The sequence below is a fragment of the Parasteatoda tepidariorum genome, chromosome 5, assembly GCF_982258835.1.
Source record: "Parasteatoda tepidariorum strain Cologne lab strain chromosome 5, Ptep-v5.0, whole genome shotgun sequence".
NCBI classification, from domain to species: domain Eukaryota; kingdom Metazoa; phylum Arthropoda; class Arachnida; order Araneae; family Theridiidae; genus Parasteatoda; species Parasteatoda tepidariorum.
This window is the reverse complement of record NC_141759.1, coordinates 10,336,437-10,352,938: the sequence shown is the minus strand read 5'-3', so window position 1 is coordinate 10,352,938 and position 16,502 is coordinate 10,336,437. Positions and strand designations below refer to the sequence as shown.

Here is a 16,502-nt window from a genome sequence, read left to right as displayed (position 1 = left end):
AATTTAAATGACAAAGGCAAGTTATCTGGAATGTCAATTAGCAGGAAAATGGCTGTCGCATTCAAGAAATTTGTTGTCCTCGGGGAATTTTTGACCGCCGCGGACGGGCTGTTTTTCGAGTCCTGATTTGAACTATATAATTCTTAAATAATGCATAAACATTCTTGTCAAGAAATGGTAACCAATAAGCACTACTACAAGCTGTGTGATTTTTTTAATGATTTTCTCAATTTTAATTATTTTTTGCCTGATTTTCATAATTTTTTGTCCATTGAAGCAGCAAATTCAAAGCTATAAGATTTTGCATATTTCTTAATGTGTTTGCTGCCAATTTCAAGCATGCATGTGATAATCACTAGAGTAGCATATGTGTTGGCAGGAAATTGGCAGCAAACATGTTAATTATAGCAATGGGCAATATTTTTCCCCACCCTGCTGTCAAGTTTCTTAAGACAGCTAATCACCATAATTTTTAACTTTAAAAATTTTATTTCCATTGAAATTTAGATTTATTATTTTCTAATTAAATGCGTCTTACAATTTCAGCATTCTTCTCTTTGCATTTCGAAAAATAGTTAACAAAATCATTTTAGATGTGTTTATTTATTTTATTTTTAAAAATAGAAATTTAAGTAATTAATTGTGCATTCAAGGTTTCTTCTTTTTTCAATACATTTATTAATTTCAGAAAGTCTCTTATGTCTTTTGCTCTTGCTTACTGTGCAGAAGATTTGATTGAAACCATATTAAAAACTAAGTCAGAATTGGAATTACAGGTGAGTTTTTTTCCCCTTGATGAACGAAAAACTTAAACTTGCTTATTTTGATTGTTATTCTATGTAACGCTCTAAGCATTGTAGCTCTGAGTAAAATCTCACCTCTTTGCGCTACCTTCCTTGAACAACACATTGAAAAAACAACTTTTTAAAATTTGTTTCTCCGGTATATGGCAACTGCTGTGGCTGCTATAACCTGATTCTCTTTCATAACATTCTTACAAAGCTTCTTGAATTCTTCATAACTATGGTTTGAAGCAATTACAATTCTGAAAATTTTACCATCCTATAACGACTTTTCCAAAGAATGATTTCTTTTTAACTAAATATTATTTACTTTAATGTGCAGCCATCGCAAAGAATTCTGTCTCAGTTAAGATGAATATGATATTAAAGAAAATTAAATTTATGTTTATTAAAAGAACAGCATTCTTAAATTTGTATCTTATGTTGTATCTATTGAAATATCTTTTTTAATTTTCTTATAATCTTTCCATTTCAAGCTTCTGAAATGGTTTTTAAACCATATTATTCTGTTTCTGTATTCTGATCAATTTTCTTTAATTCCTGAATTGTTTGGGGATTCTTTATTTTTATAATTTGAGTAATAAATTGTTTGTAATCATGCTATTGGCTTCATGCAGTTCATTAGTTGAGAACTTAAGTTGAGTATTCATGCCGTGTAATTCCTTTCCAGGTTTTGCAGGAAAGAGTTAAATTTCTTGTTGGAGATCTGCCAGCACATTTTCCTTCTGCAGATTCTGAAGATGGGGTAAGTTAGTGTAGTAGTTCCCAAATTTGTTTGACCATAGAACTTTAAATAATCAACCTTCTTTCATAGGAGCCCTGACTTTATTATTAAAGTTTAGTACAGCAATTGTGAATGCATTGATTGATAATTGATAAGAGACTACTTTATTTTTGAAATATTTATTTAACAAAATGAAGATTTTTCATTTGTCATTAATAATCTTAAATGCTGTTTTATGTCTGACACTTAAATTTTCAGTCCTTTATGCTTACATTTTTAGTTAAGTCAAGTAGTGAATATAGACAAAATAAGCCAGAGATGAATTAAAAAAGTCTAAATTATGGTTTATTTGAAAATGAAAACTAAAAAGAATGGTTATAGACATCAAAAATAGTTTTAAAGAAACATATTTTTTTATTATAGAATTTAGTTATTTTATTTATGCATAACTTCAAATTATATTTTATTTTTCAAAATGGCATTTCTATCTCATTGGCATTTCACTTAAAATAATTTATTAAAGGTAACCGAAAAATTAAATAATTTATGAATTACAGGTTTAGTCTAAATATCAAAGGTTTAAAATATCATCACTTGTTATAACTCGCGGAACCTCTTTAACTCTTCTATGGAACCCTAGATTTCCACGGAACATCATTTAGAAAACGCTGAATTAGTGTGTGGAACCAAATTACTTGAAAGAATACAAAGGTTGCAATTTTATTTATTCACAAAATATAATACTTTTACTTTGTCATTCAAATTTTAAAATAAAAATGAATATAGACCTGTTACAAATGCTTGTCATTCACTTAATTTCAATTTTTTATTGTTCTTAGGAGGTAAGACAGACAGATGAAGATAGTAAAGCAGTAAATACAATACTAAAACAAAGTGGAAGGACTCTTAAAGTGCTTCATTCTACAACTCACACTGCTGCTAAAGTTGTTTTGACTTCAGTTAAAAGTGCTCAATTCTGGAAAGATGCTGTCAAGTAAAGTCACCTTTTTATTCAATTAAAATATATTATTCTCATTTATTTATTTTTTTCATTCATGTATTTATTCATTTTATAAAAATTATTGAGTAATCCAATTAATATGGCATGACAGGGCTCCCACGGGTCAAGGAATTAAGTTTTAACTCTAAAAAGCAGGGAATAGTCAAAGAAAGTTGCAATTTTTTACGAAGAACCTGGAAAACTTCTTTATCATACCTGGAAAAGAACCAGTCTTTGAATTGTCAGTAACAGTAATAAGTTATTGTGATTGGAGTTAAATAATTTAAACATCTAATACAATTATTTTATAAAATTCCACTTTTTAGTGAAACTTTTCCATGACTCCATTCTCATTCTATTATATGTTTCTGCTCACAAAATCTAATATTTGGCATTACAAATAAAAAATAATCAAAGTTTTGTGATTAAGAATTGCATGGTTTAGAAAAAATATGGTTTGAAATTTACCTGATATACCTGGAAAAGTCAGGAAATGTTTTGTTCTGAAATTGTGTGATAACCCTGCATGAGATCTTTGGATATAGGAACTTTCTGTTATTTTATTATTTTCCTATATTTTCTGGTACTATTCAAATTTTTTTTAAGTTTCTCTAAAATTTTTGAAAAATATCCTATTTTGTGCTTTTTAATAATTATAAAATAGTTATAAAATCCAACTTTAAGACTATAAATTTGTAACAATTGAGGTCAGACATTGACAATTTGGCTTCTTAAGGGTTCATTCACAATACTTTTTTTATTTATTTTATAACTGTTTTTGAAAAGCCAACCCAATTCTGAGTTTATGACTGACAATGTTCAACTCCGTAGCCTTGTAACTTTGAACCCAATCCAGGAAACAAGGAAACTCCTGGATCAAGCATCAGATCAAGCTAGTTTTTGTGGTGAACTTTTTAATGTAACTAACCCGCATTTGCGTTACATGGAGAGGAAAAGCTCCCAAGATTAGCCTGACCGCCAGGGGATTCATAATCCATGATCTACCATGCAGTATAATTTAAGTCAACACTGTGGTGCAAGCCAGGAGCAGAATTCAGGTCAACCAACCACAGCTTTGATTCAAACCTTGGTCAACTCATTAGAAGGCAAATGCCCTCTCCCCAGAGCCACCAGGGCATACATATTACTTTTTATCTAACTATATGTTATGCTAACAAAATTGAAGTTTCTTCAGTAAGTTTTGCTATCTAAGTCATATTTATATTAATGCTGTGCCCACCACTTTTTAAAATCATATTTATTCTGAAAACATTCTGTAAACCAGTGTGTCTATAATTAGAACGAAAAAAGTCTTAAAATTTTTACATGTGATAGTTAATTACTTTACTTTAATATTTAAATTGTTTCAATTCACTTATGGAACTTTTCAACAAGACTCCCCACCAGCTCACAAGGCCCAAACGACGAAAGTGGTGCAAGGCACATTTTTGGAACATAATATCATCCGAAAAATGACCACCATACTAGTAAACTAGGCAATCTGTCATTTGGCAATATTTTTGCTTATTGGTGTTATGTTATGACAAATAGCACTGATCTGACTAGCAGTCAATATGAATAGAATCATTGCAGACCGGCAATGTTAGTAAAAAACGGCAAACATTTATGTTTATTTCCACTCTTACTCTTCACTGATTTGCATTTTTTCTCAACACTTTAAAAACTTCATCACGAACCTTATATGACATTCTAAACTTTACAGTTTGTTTATTTTATCCTTTAAGACTATTTGTTGCATAATCACTTTTGTTAATTCAAAATTTAAATGTGTTGTTTAAATTTGTTTTTCTTGTTTATGATATATTTTGTTGTTTGAAATATTCGATCTAATTTTGCATTCATTTTTATTATTTTGGTGATGGCCTCTTTTAATACAATTTTCTTGTTACAATAGATTAAAAAAATTGTTATAAAGGAAAAAAAAAAGAACAATTCTATAGATTCTGACAGAAAAATGATAAAACTTGGGATATAAATAGGTTAATATATATTTTCTGCAAATGATTCAATTATGAGAAATAACATTCTTTCTTCTTTAGTCATTCTTATAAAATTATTACAAATTTCAGTATTGAAAGTAATATGTTTTCATAACTGCTTTTTTATAGTTGCAAATAATTTTTTCTCTTATATGTGTTTTTCTTAGTAAATAATTTTTCTATAATTAGGGCACTACTGAGGTTTAAATTTGCATATTAATCGAGTTGCCACAGCACCGGGAAAATACAGGGAATTAAAATGTTATAAAATACTGGGAAAATGCCAGGAATTTTTCTTTTTGAAAAAAAAAACCAATGTCTTTAAATATTGGCAAAAATAAAGAGTGTAATCATAGTTCGCATTACAAAAGTAGATAAAGCAGCCATGTCAGCCGTCCAACTACGGAAGCTCATCAATCATTCATTTCGTTTTCTCCTTTCTGTTCTTCTTTCTCCCTTCCCTCCCTTCTAGGTAGTACCTCTTTTTGTGTTTTACTTTCTCCCTAAGGATGACATTGCACATGCATCTGTATTCCAATACGCCTCCTCATAAGGTGCATGAAATTTCTCAATGTATGTTCAGGTGACAGAACTAAAATGAATTTTCTGTAGCAGGAAACAGGAATTGCAATATTCAATCTTTTCCAACACACCAGTGTGTTAATTTGAAGTTATTTTGTTGTAAAAATGAGCTATTAGAGAAATATTTTCACAGATTCTTACAGATACTCATATTGCAAGAAAGGTGTCTTGCCTAATTTGTTATGGGTTAGCTAGAGTTTTTAAAGCTTCAAAGATCATTAATTAATAAAAAAATTTTAGTATGTTTTGATGAAGCCTTAAATAAAGCATAATTCATAAAAATGTCAAATGGATCTTGTAGTAAGGTATTAATGTGATTCAACTAATAGAGTTTCTACAAAATATTTTAATGCAGTATTTTTAAGGCGCTCTTCTGCACAAACATTTTTTACAAAATTTTTAGAAAGTTGTGTTTGAATTAGACTTGCAGTTATTTTTGTAAATTAGCATGAAAGGACTGAATGTCAATTTAAAATTTCTTAAACATGTAAAAGAAGAACTTTTGTCTGAAAATGATTGTCAAATATTAGATCTGTGCACTTGTGGATTACATGTAATCCATGGTGCATTGTAGTATGAGCAATATTGTTGCTCTGTATTTTATTGCACCAGAGTTTTTAATTTTTTTTAGTAGTCTAGAGTTGTTAAGTTATAAATATTTTCATTCTCTTAATTTGTGTTGTGCATTTTTCAGGCCTTGCTCTATTCTAGATATTATAATGTATTAATTTTCCGATAATACAATAAATATTCTTTTACCATGATATTTTTATTCTTTTCCATAATATTCTTTTACCATAGTGTATTTTATTCTTTTACCGTAGTATATTTGTATCAAATATTGTTGAATTGTTACTGCCCTTTGTTTTATCCAGTGATTAGAACTAAGGGAGTATTGTTATTTTAAAAACAATACATTAACACTGTGGATTTTAGTTACGCCTAATATACAGGGAAAACTTTTTTCGCACCCTAGTTAATGTTTTTCGTTTAAACAAGACTTTCTCACGAATCCGTGTTCTTTTTTTCTTTTCTTATAATATAAATTTTTTCCTGCATGTCATAAGGCATTAGTTATAGTTTAAATTTGCATTTTCATTTTTTTTATTATTCTTCAAGCTTATCTATAACCTCTCATACTTTTTCTTCTTTTTACTATCACTGTAAAAAAGTAAATAAATTTCACAATTGCTTAATTCCTCTTAAGATTCTTATCACAACCATCTTTACTTCTTTCGCTGCTTTTTAATTCTGTGGAGGGTGCTTTTTCTTCCAACAAATTGTGGTAAGTTTTTGTTCTTTACAAACATATGGTCTTTCCTCATATTCAGTGTAATAAACAATTTATTTAGTTTATAATTTAAAGATATTTACCTTTTTTCATAAATTTATTTTATATGGTTACTAGTATGATGCACTATTTAAAATGTGATATCTGTTTAGCCAGTACACATTATGTTTACACTCAAAAATTTGCAACGAAGAATATATACTTCAACATAAACTTGACGATCATATTAAAATGTTTACATTGATTTTATAATTGTAGTTGGTCTCTAACCAAAATGGGTTAATTAATGGGTCAACAAAAGCTTAGGGTAAAGAACTTTAGTGTTTGAAGATTAACCTACATTAAAAGCACAACAAATAGTGAAGTTGCCAAAGAGCATTAAATGTTATGGGAAAAGAGAAAGCGTTTTATAGTCTTGATTATTTTGAACGCAATAGATTATTTGTTAAAGTTATAAAGTGGTAATATTCACCACTGTCCCACTCAGTTTATGAACCAGGTCCAACACATCTCTTTTCACAACAAACAGCACTCAAAATATGTTTTTTGTTATCAAACTAGGACTCTTTGTTTGAAGACACAGATCTGAATTGGGCTATGATGGATATCTGTACAGGTCTACCTGTTTAACAGTCCATGTATAAAAATCTTAGATACAATTGATAAATTTTTATTCTTTAAAACAAAACTTTTTTTTAAATTTTAATACATTTTTTAAAAGGTGAATTTTTATAGTCAAAATTTCTTTTAAATTTTTAGACAAAGCCAAGTGTCTTGTTTTGATCTTTTGGTATTCTTAATATTTGAAATGACATCTCCAAGGCATTTTTTTAATCAAAATTTGTTTTAAACTGTCAGATATGAATAAGCTAAGTATATTATTGTGGTCTTATGGCCATGCTAATTTTTGAAATAACATCTCCTAAGATTTTTTTGAAAGTTACAGGTAATCATTACATAAATTTTGAAAGAATTCTTCTTTTAAAGCCAAATATTATTTAACCTTTATTTGTATAATTTAACATCAAAATCTTTGAGAATAAATTTACTGCTGAAATTTTGAAAAAGCATTAAATTTAGAGTTAGTTTAGAGACATTTGTTAATCCATTTATTTTTCTTTTTGTTAATTTTGCTTGATGCTTTTTTAAACCAAAATATTTTTCAAAGACTTTTCTCACAAGTTTCTTTACCGACTATTTATTATTCATTTTTAATAAACATTATTTTAATAATCGTGCAGCATGTTAAAAAGTTGCATTGTATTAATGTTTATCAACAAGGACTTAAAAATAGGTTTCAAGCTCATGCAAATTGTTTTCTTAATAATTTATGTGAGGAAATAAATTGTTTAAGAAAAAAACTGATCCAACTAATTTGTTATGTAATAACATAATATTTCAAAACATGATTCTTAGTTGTACGATTTTTAATACCAAACCCACATTATTTAGATTTATTTATTTTTAATATTAAGTTTTATAAAGAAACACTAATTAAAAAAATTGCTACAATGATTGATAAGTTTGTAACTCATATATTTTTAAGCAAGTGCTCATAGTTAATATTATTATAAATGCCAAAAATTGTAAAGCAGTTCCATTTCAAAATTTTTTCTGTATTTGGCTTATTGAAATATTAAAAAAAGAAACATAAGTACAATGTATTTTTTATTTTGTTTTCTTTTTTGATATTTTGTTGTTTTTTTTTGTTGATATTTTTTTTATATATTTTTTAAAATATTTTATTTGTTATAGTTTTAAAAGAGGCCATCTTCATCTCATAATTTTTTCTTTATCCGTTTAAATCGTCGCACTGATTCATCAAGATTTTTTTTAATTATTAATTTTAGCTGGGTTCAACCACCTGGTCTATTATGGGGTAGTTCACCTGATGTTAAGGAAGATGGCAATGCTGCTCTTACAAAGCAAGGTGTTTGTGCTTTTTACAGTGGTCTTATTGAGAACTCACACATTAGTTTGGTAAGTATTAAAAGAACAACGTATCCTCCATATTAAATATAAAAATTATTTTATCAGTTGTAAATACATACTTAAAAATTTATAGCCTAATAAAGCGTATTTATTAAGAATCCTGATTTACAAGAATCCAAATGTAATATGGAATTTACATAAAACTGTTGAAGCGCTCAAAAAGTCATAAAATTTTTACATTTTATTATGGGCAATTTAATCTCTAATACATGCCCGAACAAAAATTCTAATATATGACATTATACCTCCTCAAAACTTTTATTTCTAGCATAAATCAGAATCATGGCAGAATAATCATTGGAATGAAATTGTATCAGAAGCATAAATAAGCATCAATTGAGTACATGTAGTGCAATATTATTTACAAAGTGTCAATTATCATATGTATTAAGTTTTCTTGGGAAGAGAATAACTTTCAACATACGTTCTTTCTTTTGTAATGTTTAATTATGCAATAATGTTTATGTTCAAATGCAGCTGATGTATTCAAGTTTGATGATCTAACAGCTGTTGAGGTCAACTTTTTTTAATTAAAAATCTTCAGATAGCATTGTTTTATAAATTTTAATTATGTAGTTTGATTTATTAACATTCAGATCTTGTCAAATATATTTCCCCCTCATTTTTAGTATTTCCTCCATCTAGCATCTTCAAAATTTTTTTCAAAATTAGAGAAGTTCCTTCATCTGTATTCAGATTAAATATTTATATGCCAGGGGTTACAGTTTTCAAGCCTTCGGCATAACTTGAATGTTGCAGAATTTTATTTTCATGAAACTCCTTGTGTATATAAATCTTACTTTTCATTGTGCCAGAAAATAATTACTATCAATCGCAAGTTTTGCTAGATTTTGCATCCAGTACAGTACTGTGCATTTATTGATTCATCAATCGTTCTCAATACAAATATCATAGCTTTTGTTATTCTAATAATTTACATGAATCAATTTTATTTATTTACTATAAGTAGGAGAAGGTTGGACAGAACCAGGTTCTTAAGTTTTCTTTTTTCCTGAGATGCTTAATTAAATTTCCTTATATTTTTGTCTTAATAATAAATTAGCCTTTAAGTTCCAAAAGTACATATAATTTAATGTAAAACAGGGTAAATAATTTTAAAGGGTAAATTAACTATTTACTATCAGATGGTGGAGTCCTACAGTGGGCTGACCGTGAAGACATAGTTTTCAGTAGAACACCGAAGTCTAGCATCACTGACTGCGGTCAGTAAGGGGGTAAGTGACCACTTTAATCAGCCTACGTAGGAACTGAGGGTGTGCGGTATCAGTGCTTGTTAGAATATTCTATTGTAAAGTGCTCGACTTCCAGCACAGGTCGTCAGGCTACCAAAGCAGAGGAGCCATCCCCTCCACAGAGGATCAAAATTGTGATGGCATGTCTTTGGATCATCCTCAGGAATTTTTTTCAGACCGTCGCCAATAACCCATTGTGCAGCTCTAGTGCGACATAAATAATTAAAATAAATTGTCAAGGCAGCTCTAGTGCGACATGCTTACTTAAAATAAATTGTCAAGGTATTAGAAACTATAAAGTAAAAGCAGTAGTGTAGAAGTCAATCAAAGCTTTTCAAAAATTTATAGTTGACTATCAAATAGAAAATATTATTGTCTTTCTTTCATATCGAAATGACATGGCAACTATCTGTAACTAACTTCATATGATTTCTGATTAATATCAGCACTAATCTTAAAAAGGCTAGGTTTCGGCTATGTTTAACTCCATAACTCTAATTTCTTAATTCAACTTCTTTAGAAAAAAATTCTTTGTTTGTGTTATTACTTTTGTCAACTGTATTTTTATATAAGTACCGATGTTATGGTTATAATTCAAATACTGTATGCCTAAATTATTTGATTTCATGGATGCTAAGGTAAATTTTACTGAAATGGTAATATCTTTAAAATTGAACACTTTAATCAAGTCTTTTGGAAGCTATATTTCGTTTTTATCTAAATAGTGTTTGTTAAAGTTAAAAATTCTAAAATTTTTAATTTTCTTGGTGTATATGATGTCGAAATTAAAAAAGAAAAGCAAAAGAAAAAGTGTTTTGCTGCTGAGCTTTAAATTCTACTTTGGATACTAAGACTGTTATATTGTGTACATCTTTGATGAGGTATCCTCAATGAAGAATCATAACTTAAAACTGTATTTAATTATCCAACAATAAAGCACATATATGTATAACAGAATAACATGCTTACAATTGGGTAAGAGAAGAATATCAGCAAACATCAGTTAGTGAAGTCCTTATGTACTCTCTGGATTGGGAGGCAGTGCCACGGCTCCACAATTAAAGACTGTCGTCATTGATTTGTTAATGATCAAAGCTTAACCCCGTCCATCCCCCGACAGGGGGCATCCGGAGAATACTGTAGACTCTAAGTGCACGCACGTGACTCTCAGTAAAAAAGAGGATTCAAAAGGGTAGGCTTGGTGGCGATCCATGGCAACACCAGAAGGCCTCAAAGAATTTAGTGAAATCTTAAAATTAACAATAGTAGTTACTCAGAAAATAGAATTTAGGAGTTTGAGTGTTAAAACACTCAAACTACTGATTTGTTAATGATGGCGGAAAGTGACAGCTGACATCACAACAAAGACAAAGATGGGTATTGCTTAGAAATCCATCTTTACTTAGTAATAAAAAATGTTGCTTTAGATTATTCTGGTCATACAGGATGTTTTTTTAATGTAAATATGCATTGAAAACTAAAGTTATTTCACTTTCCCCGTTAATTAATTAATTAATAGAATTTAATTTACTGGCATGCAATTTAGTTTAAGTAAATTCTAAAAACTATCACTTCAATGATTTTTTATAAATTTTTATATATATTTTTATTTGAGTTGAAATTATTTACAGTTGCATCATCACCAATAAATTTTATATTCATTTCAGATTGAAGCCAATTATGAGCGATATGCAGGGCCAGATTTGCATCAACAGTTAGAAATTTCTTCTTCTATTTTAAGAGCTTCATTGATTCAGGATGCATTGAAGAATGAATCATCCACGTCTTCCATAGAAAATTCTGGTATGGATTAATTTTTTGAACCCATTAAGTTCCAATTTTAGAAAAAAACTTTTTCCAAAATTGTGCATAAGTGGCTGATTTTTCTGTTATTTTTCTTTTTTAAGTATCTCATAATGATACATTTTTCTAATTTTAGTTTTACTCGATGTTGCAAAAGCTTACTTGCCGGAAGATTTGACGTATGCACTCTCGGTTCTCTTGAGTCTTAAAAAGGTAAGATTAAATTAAACTCGTATTTGAAAAGAATATTTGACGATAATTAAATACAATGGAACTCCTATCATTGAACTCCTGATCTTTTGACACCTCTTTCCAATAAGTATTAAAATATTCCCAAAACATGTTTCATCATTATTACAGCTTGATGTTGCCCGAATACTGTTGCTACTTCGATATTATGCAACTAAACACAGTATATTTTATTCAATTACCTTTCTGACGAATTCAAATTTTTTTTATATTTGGTATTTTCAATAGGGCATATTTTTCTATTGCACTGTGTGTAAAACTGTATTTTTAAATACCTAGTTAAAATAAAAATAGTTGTTTACAATTTCAATTTATGCAGGAAGCCATTTGAAATTCAAATCTGCCCTTTTCACTGTCAAACGGCCTCAGCTATAGCTATAATAAAAATGGTGTTCGGTATGTTAAAATGGCTGTGTGCTACATGACAAGCCTTTTTTCTGGGCCCCTGGAAGAAAATTGATTAGTTTATGGTCCTTCTAAAAAATGCTTCAAGATAGAAAGAAAGAAATTAATTACAAGGTTACAGAACATTATCAACTTACAAGGGAGGTGCACCTGTGTGAAATCTGTAATCGAAATTAAGCTTAAATTACAGGTCTTATGGTGAAAATTTGCCACTACTGCTGCCCCTGGGGTAAAAAAGGCTCTTATAAAGTTTTAGTTTTTTTACTTTTTGAACAGTTGTTTCAAACTGGCGGCCCGCGAAGCCTTCTTTTGTGGCCCACGAACTAAAATATATTAGTTGTCATTTTTTTTGCGGACAATTTTCATAAAAAATCTATATGGGTTTAAAATACTTTTCTTGTTAATATAAACCTAATTTCTTAGTTTCTGTGAAATTAACATACCAGCAGTGCAGAAAAAAGAATTTCTCAGGTTTTGCGTCCAAGAAAATATTTATTCAAATACAAAAATAATCGTGTATAATGCTCTTTCTTATTTAATTTTTTTGTATTTTGTGAATATAATTTAGCATGTGTGTATCCGAAATTTTCTCGAAGAAATTCTCCGATTTTAACTTTTTGAAGCACTCATTTTGGACGAAAATATTCACACACATATGTAAATTTTAAATTTAAAATGTGAATATCTATTCTCTGGTGGTTGCAGCAGACAAACCTCAATTTTCTCATTGAATATTTTGTGTGCTACTATGTAAGTTTTAATGCCAACCTTTTTAAAGTTTTACATCTTAACAATTAGATATCTGTTGCACATTAATTGTTTAATACATAGGTGCACATTAAAGTTATTGTAGCCCGAATTTTTTAATATACAATTAAAAAAAATTTAAAATCTACTTCTTATTTTAATTTGTAATTCAATACTTTTGTTTTGTACAACTTGGTAAAAATCTGACAGTAATATATTTAATGTACCTTCAAGCATAAAAGAATCTACATAAATTTTTGATAAAGTTGTGGTCTGCCATTTGATTTGTGTTTTCAATTGTGGCCCCCCGCCTCATGTAAGTTGGAAACCCCTGTTTTAAACTAATAAAAATTTATTACTTCTGTGGATTTATGTCACAATAGTTAAGCTATCTGCCATCTAACTGAAGATTTGGGGGGGGGGGGGTTCAAATCCCAACTGAGACATTTATATTTTTAGATTCCTGATCTAACAAGAGAGAATAGCTATTCAGTATATTTTATTCATTATATAAATTATTATTTTTTTAAATTTAATTTCTTTTAAAAAAGAAAAGAAAATTATAGATGTAGCTATTCAGTATATTTTATTCATTATATAAATTATTATTTTTTTAAATTTAATTTCTTTTAAAAAAGAAAATAAAATTATAGATGTTTATTTTAATTTTTTTTAATTAAAATGACTTAATTACTTACAAAAAAATTTTATTTTATTTTTTTAATTTAACTAACATATTTTTTTACTAACATATATTATTATAAAAACAAAAAATGTTTTTAGTTTTTATTAAATTTAATTTCGAAAATATAAACAAAATTGCATTTTAATTCTTGTGAAAAAGGTCGAAAGAAGGAATGAAATGAAAAGAACTATTTGTTACGGAAAAAGAAGATTATGTCACCAAAAATAAAAAAATAAAAAATTTTGGTAATGCATGATTTTTTATTAGGAAATATAATGCAATTTTGTTAAAATTTTCATTATTACATTTAATAAAAATTAAAAAAAATTTGTTGCAAAACAAAAATAAAAATCCAATTTGCAAAATTTAAAAAAAAATTTTATTGCGATTTTTTAAATAATTAATTTAGTTTATTTACAGGATAAAAGTACCATCTATCAAAGTTTTTGTTTTTAAGAGTTTAAACTTTTCGAAAAATTTATTTAAATTGAAAAATAATTTATATATTGAATGTAACAAAATTTATACTAAATAGTTATCAATCTTGTTAGATTAGAAATCTAGAAACAAAATTAAATGTCTCAATTTAAATTTTAAATCCTGTTCTCTTGGTTAGAAGACGGTTAGCTTAACCACTGAGCAACGAATCCAGGAGAGCTTGAAATTTTCATTCTTTTATAAGGAAATGAACTGAAACTTTGAGGGGGCATATCTAACCTTGGGGACAGTTAGAGCAAATTTTCACCCTATCCAAGGTTTATCCTGTCAAGATTTTACAAATGTACACTTCTCTTTTTAGTACTATAAATAGACTTCTAAAAACGAACACAAAAAATGTCTTTTTGTTTATTTGCAATTTTCTAATCTGAAACAAGACAAAATGATAAATGGGGCAAAGCACAAGTATATAGCTAGCTGTATCATACCCAGGCCCACAGTTGTAAATTTTTCGGGAAAAAAATTGTGTTTTAGCAAAAGTATTGACAAATGATTTTTTTCCACTATAAAGAAATATATACAGGTATGTATTTAACTCGATCCTCAAAATGAACTTTTCTAAAATATCATTATTTTTTATTCGATTTCAGTAATTTTCAGTAGATGTTCTGCATAACCAATTAGAATTGAGTCCAAATAATATAAGCCTGAAATAAGCTATCATAAAATAGTTTACTATGGAAACAAAATTAATTATGAAAAAAATTGTTAAGATTTGCATTTGGCGAAGACTTTCGAAAATTGGCGAATACTTTTGATATTTTGCTAATTATTTGAAATCCTTAGCATGGGCCCTGCATACCTAAACATTATATTGTTATAGCTACAGCCCTTCTAAAGTTAAGTGTGGATTCAGATTTTAATAAGCAGCCTGAAAACATTTATTGCCGTTTTCAAACAAAGTGGTATTACAAAGAATTCGGTATACAATTTTTTATAGCTTTAATTTTCTAGGTGAGACAAAGCTTGTGTTTCAGTGTTAACTTAAAATTCATATTATTTTTTGCAGGCAGATGAAGCTGAGGTTCTTTTTTCATCTCTTCCAAGTTCTCCTATTGTAATACAGGCTGCCAGCTTATACTATGCAATAAAAATTTACATTTCACTGAAAATGTCTCCTTTTCCCGAAGATACCACAGAAGGAATGGACCCAAACTCTTTAATAGAAAAAGTGAGAGAACTCTTAAATGTTTACGATATTGTTTAAAAGTATATCACAATACAGTGCAACCTCGAAAATCCGAACTGCTGAGGGGTTTGTAAGGTCCAGATCTCCGAAATTTCCGGATTTTAGATACCTTACTTAAATTGATAGAATTATCGAAGTTTCAAATTCGCCAGGCCGATTTCGCGATTAAACGCGCGTGTGTAGAGCTCCGACGTCAATTTTAACAACTTAACATGAATATACACTTTAAATAATAAATAAGAGACATTCAAAATCAAACTTTTGTCATTTTTCTCCATAATCGATCGTTTAGATACATTTATTATTTAATTACATTTAAATTTTTATTTTAAGCAATTTTCTATTTTTTTTAAAAATTTTTTCTGACGAACTTGACGTAAGAGTTTTCGTAAGCGACCAGATTTTCGAGGTCATACTGTAGTACCATGAAACTTATGAGGAATTTCATTTTAAAGTTGCATTTGTGAAATGTGTGATGCTTTTTTTAACGTAAATGATGAAATATTTAATTTTAGACTGTGTTTGCGTTTAATTTAAATTTTAAAGAAAATTAACATTCAATTAGTTTATGTATATACTGTGCAAAAAAAAAAATTCAAGCCTCCTGAATAACTTTTGAACTAATAATCTTATTTTATGTTCTAAGACTCAATGTTTGGAGTGGGTGACCTCAAATATGCTAATTGGATAGTGCTACAAATATTTTATGTTAAGAAATCAGTCCCGAAATCGTACTTTCTCTGAGTAAATGAGCCTTTTTTTCAAAGGATCCTGGTTTCTGTCCCCCAAAATATGGTTCAAATAGTTAGGTCAAGAAAATAGTCAAAATTTTAGACCGGTCTAAAGTTAGGAGTTAATATCAATTTTATTTTTTGCTTACAATTATGAAAAAAAAATTTTTTAAAGTAACTCCATGCAAAAAATGGATTTTCATAATTATTTTTTATTTTACTTAATTATACTCGAACGAACTTTCAATTCTAAAGTATGCACATTTTTACATTATTATAAAGAATGTAGTTTTATCGGACAAAATCCAAAATTTGAACAAAATCCGTGACATTTTAAAAAGTTTGTTGTTTAAAATTTCATTTTTATTCACTTCCCATGTGTAAGGCACTACATATAACTGTTACCTGTATCACTATTACCACTGCCTGTATTACCTTCCATTACATTTAACATGTGTCACGGATAGATAATTAAACTACTGCTACTATAATATCGTTAAAAATTTTACTACTCCCTTGTTTCCAATTTTGAATATGTTAAAAAAATTTA

The 16,502-nt window shown here is 28.4% G+C and overlaps 1 protein-coding gene across 2 annotated transcripts in view; it reads left to right on the top strand.

Annotated features, from left to right (window-relative positions):
* The window catches only part of LOC107437007 (NBAS subunit of NRZ tethering complex), a 112,653-nt gene that overhangs the window by 61,921 nt on the left and 34,230 nt on the right, over positions 1-16,502 (top strand). For both annotated transcript variants that reach the window (XR_015433605.1, XM_087163397.1), the window contains exons 36-42: positions 689-776; positions 1,474-1,548; positions 2,367-2,521; positions 8,251-8,380; positions 11,313-11,448; positions 11,585-11,661; positions 15,042-15,203. Coding sequence is in view for 1 of the 2 variants with exons in the window: in XM_087163397.1 (XP_087019523.1) it covers positions 689-776; positions 1,474-1,548; positions 2,367-2,521; positions 8,251-8,380; positions 11,313-11,448; positions 11,585-11,661; positions 15,042-15,203 (823 nt within the window). In the remaining variant the exon portion in view is untranslated. The remainder of the gene's footprint in view (positions 1-688; positions 777-1,473; positions 1,549-2,366; positions 2,522-8,250; positions 8,381-11,312; positions 11,449-11,584; positions 11,662-15,041; positions 15,204-16,502) is intronic.